This window comes from Diceros bicornis, chromosome 6 (assembly GCF_020826845.1).
Source record: "Diceros bicornis minor isolate mBicDic1 chromosome 6, mDicBic1.mat.cur, whole genome shotgun sequence".
In the NCBI taxonomy this organism is placed as follows: domain Eukaryota; kingdom Metazoa; phylum Chordata; class Mammalia; order Perissodactyla; family Rhinocerotidae; genus Diceros; species Diceros bicornis.
Window position 1 is genome coordinate 95,370,276 of NC_080745.1, and position 21,503 is coordinate 95,391,778.

Below are 21,503 nucleotides of genomic sequence, written 5' to 3' on the forward strand. Positions count from 1 at the left end.
CGGCCCACAGACGGTGGCTGACAGAGTGTGGCGCCGCCGCCGCGCACGGCGATGCAGCTGCCCCCCGCGCTGCACGCCCGCCTCGCCGGGGCACCTGGGGCGGCCGAGCCGCTGCCCGTGGAGCGGAACCCCAAGGCCGGGGCCGCGCCTTTCCGCTTCATGGCGCGCCTGGTGCGCTTCCCGCGCGAGCATGAGTTCTTCGAGGTGCGTGAGCCGACGCCGAGGGCCGTTGTCCGGCGGCGGGGCCTGAGGCTCGGGGGTGGGGCCTGGGCCGTGGGCGGAGTCTGGTGGAGCGGAGCCTCCGGCTGAGGGGCGAGGCCTGGGTCGTGGGGCGGGCCCTGAGGCTCAGGGGCTGGGCTTGGTGGAGTGGGGCTTCTGGCTGAGGGGCGAGGCCTTGGTCGTGGGCGGAGCCTGGTGGAGCGGCGCCTCCGGGTGAGGGGCGGGGCCTGGGTGGGGGGTGGGGCCTGGTGGAGCGGGGCCTCTGGCTGAGGGGCGGGGCTGCGGCTGGGCGGGGCTGCGAGGTGCCGGTTCAGCCCACGGCGCGTGTTCTACAGGAAGGGGACGTCCAGCGGCACCTTTATCTCCAGGACGTGCTCACGCAGGTTGCCGGGGAGCCCGAGAAGCCCAGGTGAGAGAGGCCCTTCTCGCCCCCCAACCCCACCCTGCCTCCTTCCCGTGGCTCCCATCCTCCCCTTCCCGACCACCCCTGGGGTGGAGGTGGGGAGGACCTGCCGCCGCGCCCCCTGCCTGCACGGTACGCGCCGGAGAGGCTGGCCTCCCCACCGCCTAGCTGGTGTGAAAATATAGTTCTTAACAGGGTAGGATTTGGGGTTGTAAAAGAAACACTCAAAACTCTATCGCGTCACTTAAAATGAAGTTGTCGACAGGGAGTTTGATGTTTTTTGTCAGCAGCGGAATGGTGTCCCCATGAGGCCGTTTCTTTTGCCAGGGTGCCCGAGTTCACCTGTCAGGTGGCGGGCTGCTGCCAGGTGTTCGACGCCCTGGAGGACTATGAGCACCACTACCACACTCTGCACAGAAACGTCTGCTCCTTTTGCAAACGGGCTTTCCCCTCTGGACACCTGCTGGATGTCCACATCCTGGAGTGGCATGACTCGTTGTTCCAGATCCTGTCCGAGAGGCAGGACATGGTGGGTGACTAAGGCCAAGTGCAGTTGCTGAGGGGGTTTGTTTCTGAGCTGTCTGCCCAGCGGGTACCAGGGCCGAGGGGTTCAGAGCACTGCTCCCAGCTCTCAGGGCCAGGGGCAAGGCCAGGGGGCACCTTCCCCGCCCTTGGCCCCGGCCCTGTGCCCATGGAGGTGTGAGGGGAGGGCTGGGGGGGGTCAGGATGGAGGTGACGCCGTTTCTGCTTCAGTATCAGTGCTTGGTGGAAGGCTGCACAGAGAAGTTCAAGACCAGCAAAGACAGGAAGGATCACCTGGTGAACCGTCACCTCTACCCTGTGGACTTTCGGTTTGATAAACCAAGGAAAACCAGAAGGTACGTGAGGCGACACACGTGTCCACGCTGCAGGATGCGGCCACCTCTTGAATTTAGACAAGGTTTTGAGTGTGTAGACTTTAAGGATGAAGATGATGTAGTCCAGCATCTGTATCGCTTAACCTCTTATTTAGCTGCAGGTGACGGAAACCCTGAGAAGTCGAGAGTCACCAAAAGAGGTAGACAAGTGGGGGTGGTTTTGTGTGGGGTCCCCTGCTAGAGGACAGGAAGGGGAGCACCGGGCCTCCCGGGCTCTGTGCTGGGGTGACTGGGGGACCCTCGAGTGTCTGCCAGGGCGTGTAGGAACACCACCACGTTGCTCTGCACTCCCACCTCACGAGGCTGCACCTCTCCTCCGTCCTGTGCATCAGCTCTGCTTGCGTGGAGCAGCTGTGGGCCTTGGGATTTGTCCCAGGCCCTGAGCCCTCCCCTGACATGGGCCTTCTCGTGTTTCCTTTGTCCCATCAGTGCACATTTACGAACTTGACAACAAAGCGGTTTGTTACACGTCACTGTGCAGAGTGCACTGTGGGGAAATGCCTGTGGGGATAGTTCTTAAATCTGTGTTACGTTTCTTTGCCTGTTCCTGTAACTGATTCTTTCAGGTAAACTTTCATAACCATCTGAAAGTTGCATTGAATGAAGTCTACTCAGACTAATTTGTTTTCCTCTAACAGAACTTTGCTGTTTAAAGTAAAATAATTCTGAGAACCCACTGCGACGTGGGAGATTTTTGTAAGGCCTTGAGTATACGGTAACTCCTTCCTTTCCAAGGGATCATTTTAAGAAGAAAACCCTGCAATGGTGGATGGAAACATTGGTGTTAGGGAGGAGACTCTCAATATCGTACAGTCAACTTTAGTAAATTTCTCACTGATTGTCTGGAAAAGACACTAGGCACCCTTGGTAGGCATTTACCACGTGGCACCGTAAAAATACTATTTTCAAAAGACAAAGTATAGGGGCCGGCCCCGTGGTGTAGTGGTTAAGTTCCGTGCACTCCACTTCAACGGCCTGAGTTCACAGTTTCGGATCCCAGCTGTGGACCTACACCACTCATCAGCCATGCTGTGGTGGCGACCCACATACAGGATCGAGGAAAGATTGGCACAGATGTTAGCTCAGGGCCAATCTTCCTCAGCAAAGACAAAAAAAAGAAAGACAGTGTAATTGTTATACCTAAATTTATAAAATGTGGTATTTATCATATAAACATTCACTTATGACCTTCTGTAATTCTTCTTTTTGTCCTGGTAGCCTGGAAACTGCACTATGCCATCATTGTTTTAAAATATCTTTGCCAGAAAAAATAACATCTCCCTCACGAGTTCATTTCTAGGGGAAAACTGGGGCTGCAGGAGTAGACGCTCACCCCACTGTCCTCCACAGCCTAGCCACACCCCAGGTCACCGTGCAAGTGTCGGCAGAAGCCCTGGGGGCTGACTGGGAGCAGTCAGAAGGGGACGCCATGGAAGGCTGCTCAGAACCCGCGAGTGAGAGGCGCACGTGTGGCCACAGGTCAGTACCTGGTCTCTTTCTGGAGCAGGTTCTGCACTTGTGTCTTACGGGGAGAATCGCGGGGTTGAGCCTGGGCCGGCACCATTACTGAGAGAAGCTGGCGCCGGGTCGGAGTGTGCGCTTCAGCAGGAATTAAAGCGTGACTCTCCTGTCTCCGAGTAACTTAGTTTCTCTCGTGCACTCTGTGTTTGGTACCCTTGCAGCACAGAGACGCAGAGCACCCCCCCTTGTCATCGTGGCCTAAACTGGGATAGAAAGAACCTTGGTTGTAATTGCATAAGTTACAACCTGTGAGTCTGTCTTTCTAGCATGAACTGTGCTTTTATTGGGTTAAAGTTGATTTGAAATCCGATTTTGGGAAAAATGGAAAAAAATCGCCAACAAATCCAAGTTGACAAGAAAATAGACTCATGTCCCTCAGTTGCCTTTGAGCAGCTGCCCGGACTTTGGCCTGCGAGTGAGTCCCGGGTGCCAGTGGGTGGTTAGGTTTCACCCGATGGGGGGTACAGGAAGTTGGAGCCCTGGAGAGTTTGGCAGGAGGCAGCCTTCCTGGCCAAGTTCTCAGCAGCAAGCGTGTGTTGGTGGCTGGGAGGGTCTCCCATAGGAGGTGGGTCTGAGGCAGGCTGGCCAGCTGCAGTCAGGGAGTTGCCCAGGGCTGCACGAAGGGAGAGCCGACGTCCTGAGTGCTCCCCAGGGTGAGAGGGAGTGTCCTGGAACGAGAGGAACACACCCGAGACCGGTTATGAATTGGGTCATTTGTTGGTGAAAGGTGTAACAGTTTAGTGTGAAGATTGTTTTCCATTTCAGAATACCTCCTATCATCTGTTTTGGTCAAGGTGCATCACGAGGATTTAAAAGCACCAAGAAAAGAAATAAACACCAGTGACAACTGAGATGGAGAGAAAGAATCACAGGCCTGCGGGCAGACCCTGAGGCAGGACCCTTGCCTTTTGCAGGACATGGTGTCAGTGGTGGGCTTTTCTTTCGCCTGCTGGTGTGGCCCCTAGGACCCAGGCCTTTGCCACCCTCAATGTCTGGGTCCCTGGGCTAATGATGGAATGATGTCAGTAGCCATCATCAGAAGCAGTGAGAGTCCCACAGGTTCCAGAAATGAGCCCAACAGGTGCTCCAATGAGTGAGACGTGGAGACTGGCCCACCTCCCTCTGCAGGGCCATCCTGAGAATGTCCTTTTTAAACACAAAAAGTAAATGTATTTCATCAAGGGTCTTGGTCATCCTTCCTGTACTGTTGAACTAGACAGAGAAACAAGAGTAATCCCCCGTGAGTGCCTTGTTTTTAACATTCGGTTTTCAGAAAGACTGATGAAGTCCTAGAGCCTCGGGGAGGACTGGGCAGGACGTCTCGCTCATGCGAGTCGTCGATGGTTCACAGCTCCGAGAGAGATGCCTGGGTCAGAGATGCCTGACATGGAAACCAGAGAAGACTCCCAGGGGCCTGGGGCAGGGTGGTCAGTGCTGGGAAAGAGGAGGGCCAGCCGGGCGGCGTCCCCGAGGAGGGACAGCGACGAAAGACGGTGATGGGTGGAGGAAAGGGCCTCGCAGCGAGGGAGGGGCTGCGTAGACCCTGAGTGCCTGCCTGGTGTCTTCCGGCGGGAACAGAGCAGAGTCATGCAGTTCTCCTCGATGACCAGTGATGGTAACATGGCTAGAGAGGGCACCCCAGCAGGGGCCCACAGAGCCACAGTGGGGAAAAGCAGCCAGGGCGGGGGCGTGGAGCACAGATCTATGCCACCGGAGCCACGTGTCGACAGAGAAACAGCTGCATCAGCTCTGTTTGAATAAAATCAGGGCTAGGCCTGGCACAGCCTACCCCCAGAGGCCTCGTCCCCTCCAGCAGGCACCTGGGGTGCAGCTGCGCGGGCCATGCAGCCTGAGGGCTCCGGCTCGGCCAGCAGCAGGAGGATGGGCCTCCCCCTCCCCATCTCACTTCCAACCTGCTCCTGTTCTGGCCTCTGGGTTTGGCTGGAGGCAGCTGGTGGTCATCTGAGACCCAAGCTCTCCAGAGACCTGGAGCAGAGGGGGTTTCCAGGATGGCGTCACATCATACCAGCGGCTCCACGCACAAAATTCTAAAGGTGGGTTATTGGGTCACAAGGGAAAGTAAAACCTTAAGTATAGTCTGTCCTAGTATGTTGGTGAAGAGAGGCCTAATGTTCCCTTCTGGGTGGGCAGTGAGCAGCTTGGCTGAGGGGCTACGGCAGGGCTGCCCAGGGGCCTGTCTTGGGTTCTTGAAAAAAAAAAAGAGAAAAATGCTGATGTGCAAAAATGCTGCTCCTTCTGTCCCTCTCCCTTCGGAGACCTCATTCCTTCTGACTGCTTTGCGTCCTCTGTACGCCACCCGGCATGAGCATGTGGGCCTTTGCATAACAGCACGTTCTGCTAAGATTCTCGTCCACAGCATCAGCCGCCACGTAGGAGTGTGGTTTATAGTCTTTGGGGACTGTCAGTCCTGGGTTCCAATCCTAGCTTCATCCCTACCTAGAAAGCTACTTGTTTAATCTGTCTTGGTTTTTCTTCTAAAAAACAGGGAATATAAAACTTCAGTGTGAGGAATGTTATTGAAGGGAAAAAACAAAAAAACGACCACCAGCATCATTAATTCTGAGGAGACGCTTCTATTTCTGCGGCAAGACCCGGCCTGCTTTCCGTCATGTGTCAGGAAGGCTCCGAGGTGGAAGCGCCTGCAGGAGGAGGAGCTCGGCTGCAGAGCTCGGAGTCCCGCTTCAGGGCCGCTGTCCACACCAGCAGCGTCACGTCACTGAGTTGCGTTGGCCTGTTTCTGGTGGGAGTGGGATCTCGTGCTCGGGTGTACATGCCACAGTCAGCATTCTGTTGTCTGGGGGACCAGGGCGGCCGGGCGAGCCTGCTTTTCCAGCTGGGGTGGGAGGTGCTCACGCTCTTGAGGAGCCGGCACGCCGTCGTGTCCGCTTCGCGCCACGAAACGCCTGGTCCCGCCAGCCGAGTGCAGGCCCATCGCAAGGGGAGTGCCGCTCCGGCGCGGGGTCCGCAGTCCGCGTGGGGGGTGTCCTCCCCGCCCCTCGGGTCCCCCCGGCTGCCGCGTTCTCCCCTGGATGCAGTGAGCTTCTTTTCTCACTCCGTCATCTGGAAAGCTGGGCACCCTCTAGTTATTATTTTAGCAGTTATCCCCCCAATTTTGGTATAAATACGTAGCTGGTTCGGGTCTAAGAGTAGTCAGCATCTCTTCCCTTCCGCCAAACAGTGCAGGGACCGTGTACGCGCGAGCCCCGGCTCACGCATGCGCGCTGTCAGCATCGTGCCTGGCAGTCAGGCTTCCGCGTGTGGTCTCGCGAGACGTCGTCGCTGTGGTCCCGGACGGTCAGGGTCGCAAATCCTCCCTCAGTGAGCGCTCTCTTTGCGGGGCGTTTCTTCCGGCCTCTCGGACTCTGTGTGTGGGAATACTTTCCCTCTGCCTGGCGAGGACCTGTATCATTCCTTTGGTGAGAGGCAGGAGTAACAGATGTGCTCAGTTCTGTTTTTGCTATGAATACAGTATCGGTTGGCAATTGTTCCTGAAGCGTGTTGAACACGTTGTTCCACTGCCTTCCTGTGTCCTTGTCGCTGCTGGGAAGCCAGAGGTCAGCCACTCGCTGTTCCTTAGAAGACACTGGGCCAGTTCTGACTCTGGGGGTCTGTGGTCGTGCACAAGGTGTGAAGGCTCTCAGCTGGTTCTGACTCTGGTGGTCTGTGGTCGCACTCAAGGTGTGAAGATACTCGGCTGGTTCCGACTCTGGTGGTCTGTGGTCGCACTCAAGGTGTGAAGACACTCTGTTGGTTCTCTGACTCTGTGGGTCTGTGGTTGTGCTCAGAGGTGTGAAGACAATTGGTCGGTTCTGACCCTGGTGGTCTGTGGTCACACTCAGAGGTGTGAAGATACTCGGCTGGTTCCGACTCTGGTGGTCTGTGGTCGCGCTCAAGGTGTGAAGACACTCGGTGGGTTCTCTGACTCTGTGGGTCTGTGGTCGTGCTCAAGGTGTGAAGACACTCAGTCGGTTCTTACTCTGGGGGTCTGTGGTTGCACTCAAGGTGTGAAGACACTCACCGGTTCTGACTCTTGTGGTCTGTGGTCGTGCTCAGAGGTGCGAAGACACTCAGTCGGTTCTGACTCTGGTGGTCTGTGGTCGTGCTCAAGGTGCGAAGACAGTCAGTTGGTTCCCTGACTTTGTGGATCTGTGGTCACGCTGAAGGTGTGAAGACAGTCAGTTGGTTATGACTCTGGTGGTCTGTGGTCATGCACAGAGGTGTGAAGACACTTGGTCAGTTCTCTGACTCTGGTCACGCTCAAGGTGTGAAGACACTCAGTCGGTTCTGACCCTGGTGGTCTGTGGTCACGCTCAGAGGTGTGAAGACACTCGGTCGGTTCTGACTCTGGGGGTCTGTGGTCACGCTCAAGGGGTGAAGACACTTGGTCAGTTCTGACTCTGGGGGCCTGTGGTCGCGCTCACAGGTGTGAAGACACTTGGTCGGTTCTGACTCTGGTGGTCTGTGGTCGCGCTCAGGGGTGTGAAGACACTTGGTCGGTTCTGACTCTGGTGGTCTGTGGTCGCGCTCAGGTGTGAAGACACTTGGTCGGTTCTGACTCTGGTGGTCTGTGGTCGTGCTCAGAGGTGTGAAGACACTTGGTCGGTTCTGACTGGTGGTCTGTGGTCGTGCTCAAGGTGCTGGGGGATGATACCGCCTGCCCTGTCCCCCTCCACGGAGTGCTTGCACCTCAGGTTTCTCTCTTCACATATCCCTCTGCCCCACTCTCTCTTCTGATAAAATGTATGGTAGGCATCCTCACCCTTTCCTCCATGTTTTTAACAGCACTTTCATATTTCCCATTCCTTATCTGTCTTGCTGACATTCTGGATAATTTCTTCAGATCCACTTTTCAGTTCACTAATTTTCTCATCAGCTGATCAAATGTGCTTTTAAATGAATTCAATTTTCCATTTCAATAATGATCATTTTCAATTCTATAAGTTCCATGTTTTTCTTTTTTGTGTGTGTGAGGCAGATCAGCCCTGAGCTAACATCTGATGCTAATCCTCCTCTTTTTTTGCTGAGGAAGATCGGCCCTGGGCTAACACCCGTGCCCATCTTCCTCTACTTTATATGGGACGACGCCACAGTGTGGCTTAACAAGCCATGTGTCAGTGTGCGCCCGGGATCCGAACCCGCAAACCCTTGGGCCGCCAAAGCGGAGCGTGCACACTTAACCACTACGCCACCGGGCCAGCCCCCATATTGTTTTTCTAATTTGCTGGATTTTTATAGTGTTTTGTTCATCACATTTTCAATCCATTCTTTTATTTTGTAAACATATTAAACTTATTTTATATTCTCTGATTGATGATATCACTATCTGAAGACTTGTGGGTCTGATTCTTCTGTCCTTTTTTCCTGCCGACTCACTCATGGTGCCTTGTTTCCTAGTGAATTTTGTGATTTTTGGCTGTGAGTTTCTATTTTTTGGAACTTTACCTCTGGAATTTATCTGATATCTGTGAGCTCTTCCAGAAAATATTAGTATTTGCTTCTGCCATGTGACTGGGGGTGCTACCAATCTAGAACCATTTAAAAAAAATTATGAAGTATGAGTTTTCACTCCCAATTCACTTTTTCATGCATGTCCTTCCTGTGTTGCCTTTACACAACCCTTAGCCAAAGTGGAACATCTGGTGATAGAAACAGACCCTTCATTTCACTCACAGAAAGAGAAATAAAAGTAAAGATACACCGAGAGACACTTTCTTACACATACAACTGACAAAAATGCAGAGGTTTGATGGCACACTCTGTTGTCGGGCTGTGGGCAGACAGGCATCTCACATGTCGGCAGTGGGGATGCTGAATGCTGCCACCCCCGAAGAAGGAGAATTTAGCAATAGCTAACAAAATTACTTCTGCATTTACCCTTTGACCCAGCAATCCTACTTCTAGGGATGTATCCTGAACACACATTGGCAAAAATTCAAAAGAGCTTCTCAAAGGGCAACTTATTCAGTAAAATTTTTAACAGCCAAAGACTGAAAACAACTCAAATGTCCCAAGTCTCAAATGATCCAAGGAGTGTTGAGAACTGAAATTTTTTGGGAAAAAGAAGATACAGATTTAAGATCAATGATGTTAATAAAAACCCTGTAGTCCTGAATTTAAAGTAAAAGCACTGCTATAAGTTGATAATGTATATTCCATAGTTGTTAAATCAGTAGCTCTGCTGAAAACCCTGGAGTAGTTTTTATAAATCAAGGAGGTTATTGAGGAACACTAAGGTTGGACTCAGGAGCCAACTTAAATAAAGTCCCACCGACCAAGGATAGGACAGCAGGAGCGTCATTAAGAGTAACAGCTACAGTTGAATGAAACATATCAAACATATTTAAATCCACGAGCTCATAATGATTCTTTAAAAATGAAAACCTCATTGACTACCTTTGGGAGGATATCAGGAACTGACGACACCTTGAAAACTGGTAAATCAAGGAAAAATCAAGAATTTGTCCTACCTTTCCTGCAAGAACTATACCTGAGGGTGACTAAGTTGGTGTCAGTGACAACTAACATCACAGAGAGAGTGGACCAGACGTTGGGTTCTTCCTGATGGAAGTTCACCACACTCCTATTAGTAGTCTTGCCAAGACATTAAGACACTGATTGTCTTAGCCTGTTCCCTCCAAAAGCAGAGCCTGAGACAAGGGCTTGCATGAAGGTGGTTTATATTGAGAAATGATCCTAAGGAACAGGTGTGGGGACTGGAGAGGGTGAGACAAGGAAGGCAGGAAAGCCCACCCACTGGGGACGTCATTGGAGTGGTCCTCACTGTGGGCAATTGAGGCTCCATCCCACTGGAGACCTGTGAGGACCCTTGTAGGATGTGCCTCAGAAGCGTCCACCCAAGACAGAGAGAGGAGAGGGTTCATCTAAAGGTTGCCCCATGGGGCATTAACTCCCTCACACTTCCAGGTTTGGGGGCATGAATGGTCAGAATGGTCCAGCACCCCACACCTCAGCAGAGAAGCTGCAGAGTAGAGAGGGAGCTTCGGAGTGGCCGATGGGAGATGCCATCGGGTTGCCCCGTGAGCAGCTTGTTGCTGCAGCAAAAATGAGTCCACAGGTGGACTGAGGAGGCGTGAGGTGGGCATGGAGGTGCCAGGGGCATTGGTTAAGCTTCCAGATGAGGGAACACGTTACATGACGCCCAGGGATGCAGGAAGCAAAATCCAGATTCTGGAAAATGACCTGGTTTCTTCAATAAAGAACAGAGAAGGAAAACCTACAGACACGGAACCTAAGCCGTGCATCAGCCAGCTGCAGTGTGGGGACCTTCTTGGGATCCAGAGTCAAATGAACAAACTGAAAAAAAGTTAACAAAACTAAACCAAGACTACTTGAGGATCACCTTCCAGAATGACAACGTGAGGCACTCCACTGACCCATTCCCAATGAAACTGGTGAAAATTAGGAAAAATAATAAAAACAAAAAAAAAAACAATACAGTAGACCCCCTTTTCCACGGGGAATACATTCCAAGATCCCCAGAGGATGCCTGAAGCCGTGGATAGGACCACACCCTATCTAGACTGCATTTTTTCGTATACATACATACCTATGATAAAGTTTAATTTATAAATAAGGCACAGTAAGAAATTAACAATAATAATAAAATAGAACAATTACAATATACCATAATAAAAGTTATGTGAATGTGGTCTCTCTCTCTAAATACCCTATCGTACTGTACTCACCCTTCTTGTGATGATGTGAGATGATACAATGCCTGCGTGATGAGATGAAGTGAGAGGAATGACATAGGCACTGTGACCTAGCGCTAGGCTACTATTGACCTTCTGATGGAGGATCATAAGATCCATGGAGAAGGAGGGTCATCGAGCCATGAGGATGCCAATGGTTGGATGTCAGGAGCAGACAATGTTGATGGCTGGGGATCCAACAAAGGGACGGGCAAGATGGAGCGAAACAGGGTTGAGATTTCATCACGCTACTCAGAATGGTGTGCAATTTAAAACTTATGAATTGTTTGTTTCTGGAATTTTCCATTTAATATTTTCAGGCTGTGGTTGACTACAGGTAACTGAAACCACAGACAGCGAAACTGCAGATAAAGGGGGACTACTGTACTTAAAGCTTCTAAGAATGGTCCTAAGGGCAAACAGCAAAAAAAGAAACACCTATCCAAGAAAATCTATGAAAATTCGGCAAGAAAGGAAAGAGTCGGTGGCATCTGAGCCAAGACCACCCTCTTCTTCCCCTCTCCCGGCTCAGTGAGCCAGAGACTCCACTTCAGAGTGCCGCAGCCAAGAGCACAGGGCTTCCTCTCCCCTCAGCTCCCAGTGGAGGGCCTCCTTGCAGAAGGAGCAGTGCCCCAGTGCCTGTTGCTGAGGCTAAGTTCAGGTAAGTCTGGTTGAGAGGAGGGGCTCCCTTCTGCCCAGCCCCCATCCGTGGAGCGGAGGCTCCACAGTGGGGGAGGCACCACTGAACATGCTGGGGCCCTGATCCCCCTGCCAGGGCTGTGAGGCAGTGGTTCCATGCCAGAAGAGGTAAGCTGAGAGGACGTCAGGCGACTGCCCCTCCCACTGCGCTCGGAGAGCACAGGTGTCGCTCAGAGAAAGTTACCGTTGTCTTTGCCCCCAGCTCCAGAGCCGGGCTCAGAGGTTTTGCCGGGAGGGAAAGCAAGTCAGAAAAGTAGATTGCTCCTAATTTCTTCCCAAAGGAACTGACTTGATTTGCAACAGACAGTGGAGAACTTGAAGCCCAAGGGCATCTTCAAGAACGGCCAAGTAGTGGAGAAAGGTAATTGGGAGGAGGTTCAAGGTACAGGCTAAACTGGAGGCTGGTTTGCAAGAGAGAACCAGGGAAAAGGAACACTGGGAGGAGCCCTTTTGGGGTCAAAACAAATACAGGCACACCTTGGCGATATTGCATGTTCAGTTCTAGACCACCACAATAAAGCGAATATCACAATAAAGCGAGTCACATGAATTTGTTGGTTTCCCAGTGCATATAAAAGTTATGTTTACAGTATAGTGTAGTCTCTTAAGTGTGCAATAGCATTATGTCTAAAAACACAATGTACATACCTTAATTAAAAAATACTTTATTGCTAAAAAGTGCTAATGATCATCTGAGCCTTCAGAGCATTGTAATCTTTTTGCTGGTGGAGGGTCTTGTAAAAATGAAGTATCTTTGAAGCACAATGAAACAAGGTATGTTTGTATCAAACACTGACCTCAGAAAAGAAGCCAGAACTTGATTGGATTCATTCGTAGACGAATTTATGCTCGGGGAATTGTTGAAAACAATAGAGCAATCAGCTGGCAATTATTTTAACAGCTGGGTTTGGTCAGGTAAGGAGTTGTGTTGGGGGCTGTAGCTGGTGTATTTAATCAAGAATATGCAGATTATGACCTGCTGAATGAGGAGGCACAAGCCACCCACATGGGGTCGGCAGGTAGCTCCCTCAGCATCTGAGCTACCACTTTGGGGAAGTGAAAACCCTGGGGGCGTTTTGATTGGAGGTGCAGTTTCAATACACTCGCACAAAAGAAATAGAGTCACAAGATTTATTACTTACAGATCCCAGAAGCAGGGGGGGCAATGAGCCAGGGAAGGGCAGTTCTCCATCCCAGGTCACCAGTGAGCAGGAGATCGAGAGCAGAATAGCAAGCACCTGTTACTTATAAGGTGCTTAGAGTGGAGATCACTAACTTTTTCAGGGCTCAACTCTGAGTGGTCATTTTAAAAGGTGCCCCAGGAGAAGCAAAGGGGAACTTGAGGCAGGGAACCTAAGCTCAGGTCCTTCTGTAAATGTCTAAACTCGGTGTGAGCAGGGTTGTCACATTGTGAAGTGCCAACGTAGCAACTGAGAATAGCTGTTTTCATCACAAGAGTCCTATGACAGCACTGTCATTCCAGGGTGACTGTGGGCGTACCCAAAGCTGCACCTCCCTCAGGAACAACATCAGAGGCTTAACACTGTGGGCGTGGGGAGGTGGAAAGGAATAGTCATCACTAAAATAATCCAGCCCCACTAAACTAAACAAATAACAATAATAAGCCCCAGAGGAGGGGGACCAGTACCCAGAGTTACTATGTTATCTATAATGTCCAATTTCCAACAAGCAATTATGAGGCATGCAAAGAAACAGGAATGTATAAATCATACACCTGAAAAGCAAGCAACAGAAACTGCCCCAAGCATGACAGGATGGATTTATCACAAAAGACTTCAAAGTAGCCATTAGAAACATGTTCACAGAACTGAAGGAAACTGTGAGTAAAGAATTAAAGGAAAGGATCAAGACAGTGTCTCATCTAACAGAGACTATCCATAAAGAGAAATATTAAAAAAAGAACCAAGTGGGAAATTCTGGAGTTGAAAGTACAATAACTAAAAAATTTTTAAAAACTCACTAGAGGGGCTCAACAGTAGAGCTGAACTAGAAGAAAGAATAAATGAACTTGAATATAGATTGACTGAGATTAGGTAAGCCAAAGAACAGAGAGAGAAAAATAAGACACATGAAGAGAGCTTTAGGGAAATTTGGAATACCACTAAGGACACCAACATACATGCAATGGGAGTACCAGAAGGGAAGAGAGAGAAAGGAGCAACAAAAAAAATTTTTGAAGAAATAATGGCTGAAAACTTCCCAAATTTATTGAAAAACAAATAACCTATACATCTAGGAATTTCAATGAATTCCAAGTAGGATAAATACAAAGAGAGTCCAGATACATCATCATAAAAATGCTGAAAGTTAATGAGAAGGAAAAAATCTTGAAAGCAACAAGAGCAAAATGACTCGTTACTTACAAGGGACCCCAATAACTAACAGCTGACTTCCCATCAGAAATAATGGAGGCCAGAAAGTAGTAGGATAAAATATTTAAACTTCTCAAAGAACAAAGCTGTCAAGAATTCTATATCTCGGGCCGGCCCCATGGCTTAGCGGTTAAGTGCGCGTGCTCCGCTACTGGCGGCCCGGGTTCGGATCCTGGGCGTGCACCAACGCACCGCTTGTCCAGCCATGCTGAGGCCGCGTCCCACATACAGCAACTAGAAGGATGTGCAGCTATGACATACAACTATCTAGTGGGGCTTTGGGGAAAAAAGAGGAGGATTGGCAGTGTATGTTAGCTCAGAGCCGGTCTTCCTCAGCGAAAAGAGGAGGATTAGCATGGATGTTAGCTCAGGGCTGATCTTCCTCACAAAAAAAATAAAATAAAATAAAATAAGAATTCTATATCTAGCAATCAGAATGAAAGTGGGAACTTTACTACCTACCTTACAGAAATGGGAAGGACTATAAAGGAATATTATGAACAATTGTATACCAACCAATTAGATAGCTTAGATGAAATGGGCACATTCTTAACAAGACACAGAATGCTCAAGCTGACTCAAGAAGAAATAGACAATCGGAACAGACCTATCACAGGTGAGGAGATTAAAATAGTAAAACAACAACAACAAAAACCTACCCATAAAGGAAAGTTTAGGACCAGATAGTTTCACCAGTTCTACTAAATATTTAAAGAAAAATTAATATCAATTTTTAAAAAACTCTTCCAAAAAACAGAAGAGGAGGGAACACTTCCCAACTCCTTTTATAAGTCTAGTAATACTGGGTTACCAAAACCAGACAAAGACATCACAAGAAAAGAAAAGCATAGTCCATTATCTCTTGTGACTACAGATGCAAAAATCCTCAACAAACATTAGCAAACCAAATCCAACAACATATAAAAAGAATTATACACCATGACCAAGTGGGATTTATCCCAGGAACGCTAGGTTGGTTCGACATCAATCCGTGTAATACATCATATCAATAGAATTTTTAAAAACCTACATGATCATCTCAATTGATGCATAAAAATCATTTGACAAAATCCAACACCCTTTCATGATAAAAAACACTTAACAAACTAGGGATAGAAGGGAACATCCTTAATCTGATAAAGGGCATCTATGAAAACCCCACAGTTCATGTCATACTTAATGGTGAAAGACTGGGTGCTTTCAGGACCAAGACAAGGATATCTGTTTTTGCCACTTCTATCCAGCACTGTACTGGAGTTTCTAGATAGGGCAATTAGGCAAGAAAAAGAGAAAACATCCAGATTGGAAAAGAAGAAGTAAAATTATTTCTATTCACAGATGACATAATCTTGTATGGAGAAAATCCTAAGGAACCCACTGAAAAATTATTAGAACTAATAAATGAGCTCAGCAAGGTTGCAGGATAAAAGACCAAAATACAAAATCAATTCTATTTCTATACACTTGCAACGAACAATCCAAAAATGGAGTTAAGAAAACAATCCCATTTGCAATAGCATCAAAAAAAATAAATACTTAGGAATAAATTCAACAAAAAAAGTGCACAACTTATACCCTGAAAGCTATAAAACATTGTTCACAGAAATTAAAGGTGATCTGAATAATTGGAAAAATATCTTATGCTTATGATTGGAAGACTTAACATTGTTAAAATGGTAATATTCCCTAATCCACAGATCCAATGCAGTCTCTATCAGAATCCCAGTGGACTTCTTTGTAGAAATTGACAAGTTGATTATAAAATTCATGTGAATTGCGAGGGACCCAGAATAACCAAAACAATCTTGAAAAGGAACAATATAAGAAGACTCACATTTCCTGGTTTCAAAACTTGCTACAAAGCAACAGTAATCAAGACAGTGTGGTACTGGCAGAAGGACAGACATACAGACGAATGGAGGGGCCAGCCCAGTGGCCTAGTGGTTAAGTTCAGCATGCTCTGCTTAGGTGGCCCAGGTTTGGTTCCCAGACATGGACCTACACCACTCATCGGTGGCTGTGCTGTGGCAGCGACCCACATAAAAAATAGAGGGAGACTGGCACAGATGTTAGCTCAAAGCAAATCTTCCTCAGCAAAAAAAAAAAAAAAAGACCAATGGAATAGAATTGATGGTCCAGAAATAAACCCATACACCTACAGTCAACTGATATTTGATAGGGTGCCAAGACCGTCCAATGGGGAAAGAACAGTCTTTTCAACAAATGGTGCTGATAACTGGATAACCACATGCAAAAGAAGGAAGTTGGACCCTTACCTCACACCATATAGAAAAATTAACTCAAAATGAATCAAAGACCTAAACATAAGAGAGAAAACTATAAAACACTTAGGATAAAATATAGAGTAAATCTTCATGACCTTGGATTTGGCAAAGGATTCTTAGATGTGACACCAAAAGCACAAGCAACAAAAGAAGAATAGACACATTCGACTTCATCAAAACTAAAATCTTTCGCGCTTCAAAAGACACTATCAAGAATGTGAAAAGACAACCCATGTAATGGAAGAAAATATTTGCAAACCATGTATCTGCTCAGGATTTAATATCCAGAATGTATAAAGAACTTCTACAACTCAACTCAAAAGACAGCTCAATTTAAAAATGGGCAAAGGACTTAAACAGATGTTTCTCTGAAGAAGAAACCAATAAGCACATGAGAGGATGGTCAGTACCACTCGTCATCAGGGAAATACAAAGTCAAACCATGAGACTTTACACCACTAGGTTGGCTAGCATCAAAAGTCAGGTAACAACAGGTGTTGGAGAGGACATGGAGAAATCGGAACCCTCCTTCACTGCTGGTAAGAACGTAAAATGGTGCAGCCACTGTGGAAAACAGTATTGCAGTCCTTCAGAGCCTAGAGTGACCATATACCCAGCAATTCCACTCCTATCGTGGTAAATGACCAAGAGAAATGAAAATATACATCCACACAAAAACTTGTACACGAATGTTCATAGCAGCATTATTCATAACAGCCAAAAGATGGAAACAAACCAAATGTCCCTCAACTGACAAATGGATAGACAAAATCTGGTCTATCCATAAAATGAAATATTCTTTGGCCGTAAAAGGGAACGAAGCGCCGATATGTGCTACAACGTGGATGAACCTTGAAAAGTTATGCCCAAGTGAACGAAGCTAGACACACACACACACACAAAGCCCATATTATATGTTCCATTTCTAGAAATGTTCCGAACATGGAAATCTACAGAGACAGAAAGTGGGTTGATGGTTACTTAGGACTGGGGGGCCATGGGAACGTGGGGATGATGGCTAAATGGCACGGGGTTTCTTTCTGAGGTGATGAAAATGTGCTAACACTGACTGTGGTGATAGTTGCACATATCTGTGAATATACTAAAAAGCATTGATTTATACACTTTAAATGAGTGAATTATATAGTATGTGAGTTATATCTCAATAAAGCTGTTTAAAAGAACCAACCAAAAAATCATGAGACAATCTGGGAAGCTTGAATGCTGCTGAGTATTTGATGATTATTATTAATATTCTGTGATGATCATACTGTGGTTATGTTTTCTAAAATAATCTTGAACAAAATACATCCTGAAATATTTGTGAAGGGAAATAATACATCTGGGATTTGCTTCCGAATAATCCAGGAGAGAGGACTGTTGAGGTTTAGATGAAACCAGGTTGACCCTGAGTTGATGACTGCTGAAACTGGGAGATGGGGACACGAAGGTCCCCATTCTGTGTGTGCGCGCGCGCTTGGCGTTTTCCATAATAAAAGTAAAAAGGAAGAGAAGAAGCTGAGGCAGGTGCAGTGGATTGGACCAGCCTCAGGAATCAGAGCTCTGGGATGAAGGAAGGGTCATCATGTTTTTAGGGCAGCCCCCTCCCCGTCTGTGCAAAACAGAGCGACCCTAGGCAGCCATCTGTGAGCACACGGCTGCCGAGAGGCTCACACTCAACCAAACCTTGTCACCAGGCTGCACAGAAGGAGCAGATGGCAAACAGCATTCTGTCTTTCCGGGCCATCATCTGCTCTAGGCAGGGCATGGTAAGAACTGACAGTGGAAGGGCAAACTGAGCCGAGGCAGGTAGGAGGGAGCCGGCACTACACCTGGAGGGATGGGGCAACCTCTCTGCAAAGTGATCCAGCTAGACCTTAGTGGGCGAGCAGGCGGGGAATGGGTCCCCAGACGCTTTCTACAGCATTAGAAAACAGGCAAGCTTTCACCAGCAAACTGAACCCTCCCCTCTCCTACAGGTCCAGGTACACTGCAAGCCGTGTTCCACACTGGGTGCGCACGTGCGGGCCACACTCGAGCTGCTCTTTTGCAGATGGGCCATCGATTCAGGACACTCTCTAACGCAACCTCTCTCTGCTCAGCATGTCTCCTGTGACTGCTGCGAGTCCTTCACTCTTTCACCAAATAGAGGATGTTACATGTGTCCACTGATTTGCTCCTGACTTAATGTTGTTATGTTTTGTTGTACTGGAGTTTTAAACAATTATGTAGTCAATCCATCATTTGTTATCTTTGCAATTTTTTTTTTTTTTTGCTTTTATGTGCCAAAAGCTCTGCCCCCACCACCACCACAGGGTTTATTCTAGGAATTCACAGTTGGCTTAACATTGGAAAATATATTATTATAATTTACCACATTAACAGACTGAAGGGAAAAAATCATTTGATCATCTCAATATATGCAGAAAAAGCATTTGGTAAGATACAACATTCATTGATGATAAAACTTGGTATTAACTAGTTGCAGAAGGGAAACTTAGTCCCCTGGAAAAGGTATTTTGAAAAACCCACCACACACATCATGCTTACGGTGAAATGTTAAAAGTATTTCCTTTAAAAATAAAAAAGACAAAGATGCCCCTTCTGGCAACTTCTATCCACACTCCCACTGGAGGCTCTGGCCAGCCCAGGAAGACAAGAAAAAGAGAGAAGGGGTGTGTGCCCCTGGGTTTAGTTTCAGCTCCATTTAACAGAAAGCCCAAACAATTGCTTAAACGAGGTAAGCAATTGTCTAACTGTCTCTGGCCCCGGGGCCTCCCCAGCCTCCTGCAGGGTCCTGGGGCCCTGCCTCTGGGTGCAGCTTTCACCACCCCAAGTTGTAAAAATGGGGGCTCGCTGAGGGTAGGGCTGAGTACATGGTTCCTCATTCTACAAATTTTCAAAGTACAACCTGGAAAAAAAATAACACCACTGGAAAGTTTAAAGGAATAATGTAGCTATTTGGTGTGATTTTTAAAAACACCTGCTTCATACAAGCTAAGACACTTCCTTTCTGCATTCTACCACCTCCAAAGTTTTGTGTCTTACCATCGCTGGCCATGTCAGTGCAATTTGCTACATGATTATTTTCCTTAAAGGTCAAATGGATGGAAATACAGCATATAATACAGAATGTCAGAAATAGCAAAACCTGTATATTCAGGTAAATAAGACAACACTTTTTTTTTGTGAGGAGGACTAGCCCTGAGCTAACATCCGATGCCAATCCTCCCCTTTTTTCTTGAGGAAGACTGGCCCTGGGCTAACATCTGTGCCCATCTTCCTCTACTTTATATGGGATGCCACCACAACATGGCTCAACAAGCGGTGCTCGCCCAGGATCCGAACCTGCAGACCCAGGGCTGCCGCAGCGGAGCGCGTGCACTTAACCACTGCGCCACCGGGCCGGCCCCGAGACAACACTTTTTTAAACATGAAAATGAAAGCACCAGAGAACTTCACACCATCTGGAGAGCGTGATGCATCATCATGCCAGGAAACACACAGTGCGGCCCGTTTGTTCAGAGACACTTCCTGAGGGCACGCACGGGCAGGGAGGCACAGGGGTCTCAAAGAAGGCCAGGAGGGAGCCCGTGCCCTCTGCCCAGCCCCGGGCTGCACGGCGTTTCAGGCGATACAGAAACAGTATTGCTCTTTACAAGCCGGTCGTCTACCTTTACAGTCCACTGGGATCAAGTTCTGCCCAAACGGCGCTTTCTTGTCATGACATATTTCATACGTACAAAGGCACACGTAAACGCACATGTCCTGGCAGAGACAGCAGGCATCACAGTCCTGCCTCCCAGCTTCAGGAGCACCCAGTGCTGCACTTGTAGAAGTCCCACGTGGAGGCCTCTGCCCTCCAGACAACTGCTTCTTCACGGTCATTCAAGGTCTACGGTCAGGTTGCAGGAGTCCCCGCCCCAGAAACACTGAAACAGGACTGACCCGGCCCCACCCTCCGAGTGGTCCACAGGCACAGGACCTATGGCTTGGGGTCCATGCCTGGGGTGGGCCAATAGCAACACCTCCAGGCACAGACTAGGCAAGGCTGGTGCGGGGGCATCTGTACCTGGGGGCGGGGTCAGGGGCTCTGAGAACTGACCGTGTGCCAGGAAGGGACCCTGGGGGCCCAGCCCAATCCTCGCCCAGGAACAGAGAGAATGAGCACTGACACAGGGGCCTCAGGGCAGTCTCCCAGGGCTCGGGTGGTCTTCTGGTCACCCAGAGCAGCCAGGCCTATTTGTTACATCACTCACTTAATGAGACCCACGGGACACCCAGGCTTGGTGTGTGGGTCACTGTCTGGGGTCCTCCATAGTCCCGCCCTCCCACTTTCGCCCTACCAGGGGTCACCGAAAGTCCACGCCATTGCACAACTCAGCCCACTCCTTGTCCCCAGACCAAGTGGCCTCTGCACCCCCAAAGAGGCACAGTGTGCCCTGAACTGCTCTCCTGACCCCCTTATCCAGGTGGCTCTCAAGGCTGGGGCTGGGGTCTCTGAATCCACCAGCAGCAGCCAGGTGTGAAGCAGATGCAAGGTCACGGATGGAGGGCCAGGATCCTAGAGCATGCGGTGTCTGTCCTACGATGAAGGGCAGCAGAGGTCCCAGGCTTCCGTGCAGGGTCACGAGGGGAGAATCATTCCATGATGGCTCTGGCCAGCTTGGGGCAGCCTCAGGGTCTCGGGGCCCTCCCACTCGGAGACAGACTGGCTGAAGGCGGTGGCCGGCAGGGCATTCAGGAACCTGAGAAGGCTGACAGGCTGGAGCCTTCTCCTGTGCCTGAGGAGAACAGCAGAAAAGTCTCAGTCTTGACAAGTTTGCTTCAGCCTTGCCCAGCATCAAGTGCACCAGCTGCTGGGCTCTCAGGTCCTCTGGGCCCCCAGAGCCTGGTTGACCCTCGGGTGGTCTGGATGGCAGACTGGCTCAGAGGGAGGAGCTGGGCCGGGAGCCTCCCCAGGCAGGTGTCTCGGGTCAGAAATGGTTACGGAGACACATCAGCAAATTCCTCTGGCAGCCCTGCACTGCCCAGTGCTCTAGGACCGTAGGGGCAGCTGGCACCACGTGGACCGCAACAGCATGTTCCAAGTGGCAGAGCTGTGTGTGTGCAGACCCCTGCTCCATGGGGAGGCCACTGCTGGAATGGAGACCAGGGGAGCCAGGGGGACGCTGGGCAGCAGGCCCTGGATGCTCGTTTTCCTCGTGCGTTGGTTTCATTGCCACCTCAAACTGCAAAATGAGCGTTGGTATCTCGGCCATAAAACTTGGTGCTGTTCTTCCCGGCAGGCGTCTCTCAGGGACCTCAGATTTGAGAAGAGGATTAAAGTGCTG

The 21,503-nt window shown here is 49.1% G+C and overlaps 1 protein-coding gene across 1 annotated transcript; it reads left to right on the plus strand.

Moving 5' to 3' along the window:
- Window positions 1-35: 35 nt before the first annotated feature.
- ZNF511 (zinc finger protein 511) lies at window positions 36-4,242 on the plus strand. Its single transcript, XM_058544344.1, has 6 exons — window positions 36-204; window positions 555-628; window positions 950-1,151; window positions 1,376-1,500; window positions 2,890-3,018; window positions 3,826-4,242. The coding sequence occupies exons 1-6, from the start codon at window positions 52-54 to the stop codon at window positions 3,902-3,904; spliced, it is 762 nt and encodes a 253-aa protein (XP_058400327.1). The 5' UTR covers window positions 36-51; the 3' UTR covers window positions 3,905-4,242.
- The last annotated feature ends 17,261 nt before the right edge of the window (window positions 4,243-21,503 follow it).